This window comes from Aplysia californica, unplaced genomic scaffold (assembly GCF_000002075.1).
Source record: "Aplysia californica isolate F4 #8 unplaced genomic scaffold, AplCal3.0 scaffold00363, whole genome shotgun sequence".
NCBI lineage: Eukaryota > Metazoa > Mollusca > Gastropoda > Aplysiida > Aplysiidae > Aplysia > Aplysia californica.
This window is the reverse complement of record NW_004797633.1, coordinates 53,006-55,013: the sequence shown is the minus strand read 5'-3', so window position 1 is coordinate 55,013 and position 2,008 is coordinate 53,006. Positions and strand designations below refer to the sequence as shown.

Sequence of the window (2,008 nt, the reverse complement as noted above, 5' to 3'; positions counted from 1 at the left end):
CTTCGTCGCTACACACTGCGTGTGACCATTTCCCGACTCTTGGAGAGAGAAAAAACTGTTTTGCTCTTCGTTGAATGACCCATTTACATATGTGTATAAGCTTACTGGCCAGTCAAGTAATTCAACCCGCTTGCCTACAAGACACAGACCCTTGTTTATCAAGTTAAGATCTAGGCTAGACACACATCGTCTGCTAAGCTTTCGAGCAATGCTATGCAAGTAATACAATTAGATCTATTTGCACTCTGGAGGCCTATAAATGTTCTGTATAGAGATAGCTTATTGTGGTGCCTGACAGCAAAGGCTTCGAAATAGTTTGAAAACCTGTCTGAATAATATAGCCTTGTTGAATTAGATGATTTGGTGCATGTAAAATGAATTGGTTCGCAAGATGTTTAGCTTAGAATGTTTGTTAGGCTATGGGCATGTGTTTCAGTTTCGCCACTTGTATATATTACAATATCGTCACAGATTTTATGTATGTAATCTTAGTATGTGTCCATCTCCTCGAGGGGTCAAAATAGAGGTTAAAAATCAAAGCTGTATTAAAGAAATGCCTGTTGATAGATTGTCATTGTAGCATGAGCCTATGTAATGAATCATCTGAAAATGTAAAGTGGCATTTTTGGCTTTTGGGAAAGGTGACCGGCTTTAGTGGTGTACGTGGCGTGGGTGAGTGTGTAACGAACAGGCTTATGACTTGCACGTTTCAAAACTGGGGTCTTCGACGCCAACTCGTTTGGTGGTAGTTGGGGGGGGGGGCTAGTCTTATTTGTTGAATCCTGTAAACGACATTTTGTCCCGAAAGTGCTGGTGAGTCTCCTTTCGGGTGGGTAGCAAGTCCTTAAAAAACATTCCTGGAGGTTTCAGACTCAGACCAGCCCCCAGTACAGCCATACAGTGACCAACAAATTGTATGTGGGGTAGCACGGAGAAAACGCCTTGTCGGGGCGGGTAAGAAGCCAGCCTGACTTTATTGGAAACTCGCTTTGAATCCAGTCCATGTTTTTCATGAAATCGACACCTAACTAAATGTGTACTCCCGCCAAAATGATTCATGCTTTTGAGCTGATTTACATGGACAGAAATTTATGACATTGTTTGTGATCTGCTATTTTTTCGATACATTTCTTGGCTATTATTTAAACTGCACCATCAAGTTCTCCGTTCTAGTCGTATATCTTCAGATATTATCTACCATAGCTGTTTGGTAGCCTACCTACCTCACAATAGCAGCCTAGTAAAATTCGAAACAGAGGCAGTGGCATCTAGAACAGGTAGGGGTTAGGTTGGGATAAGACGCCCATACCCTATTATATTCATCTTGGCCTTTTCCCCAGCTACCTCTGTCACACCAACTACTTCCGTCACACCAACTACCTCCGTCACACCAACTCTCCGTCACACCAACTCTCCGTCACACCAACTACCTCTGTCACACCAACTAACCCCGTCACACCAACTCTCCGTCACACCAACTACCTCTGTCACACCAACTAACCCCGTCACACCAACTCTCCGTCACACCAACTACCTCTGTCACACCGACTACCTCCGTCACACCAACTACCTCTGTCACACCAACTACCTCCGTCCCACCAACTACCCCCGTCACACCAACTCTCCGTCACACCAGCTACCTCTGTCACACCAACTACCTCCATCACACCAACTACCTCCATCACACCAACTACCTCCATCCCACCAACTATCTCCGTCACACCAACTCTCCGTCACATCAACTACTTCTGTCACACCAACTACCCCCGTCACACCAAATACCTCCGTCACACCTACTACCCCCGTCACAACAAATACCTCCGTCACACCAACCACCCCGTCACACCAACTACCCGTCACACCAGCTCTCCGTGACACCAGCTCTCCGTCACACCAAGTACATCCGTCACACCAACTACCTCCGTCACACTGTCACACCAAGTACCTCGTCACACCAACTCTCTTTCACACCAACTACCTTCGTCACACCAACTCTCCGTCGCACCAA

At 46.0% G+C, this 2,008-nt stretch overlaps 1 protein-coding gene across 1 annotated transcript in view; it reads left to right on the top strand.

Moving 5' to 3' along the window:
* LOC106012400 (mucin-2-like) overlaps window positions 1–2,008 on the top strand; it is a 4,414-nt gene that overhangs the window by 1,668 nt on the left and 738 nt on the right. Inside the window, exon 2 of the mRNA XM_013085287.1 lies at window positions 1,289–1,998. Coding sequence (XP_012940741.1) covers window positions 1,289–1,998 — 710 coding nt within the window. The remainder of the gene's footprint in view (window positions 1–1,288; window positions 1,999–2,008) is intronic.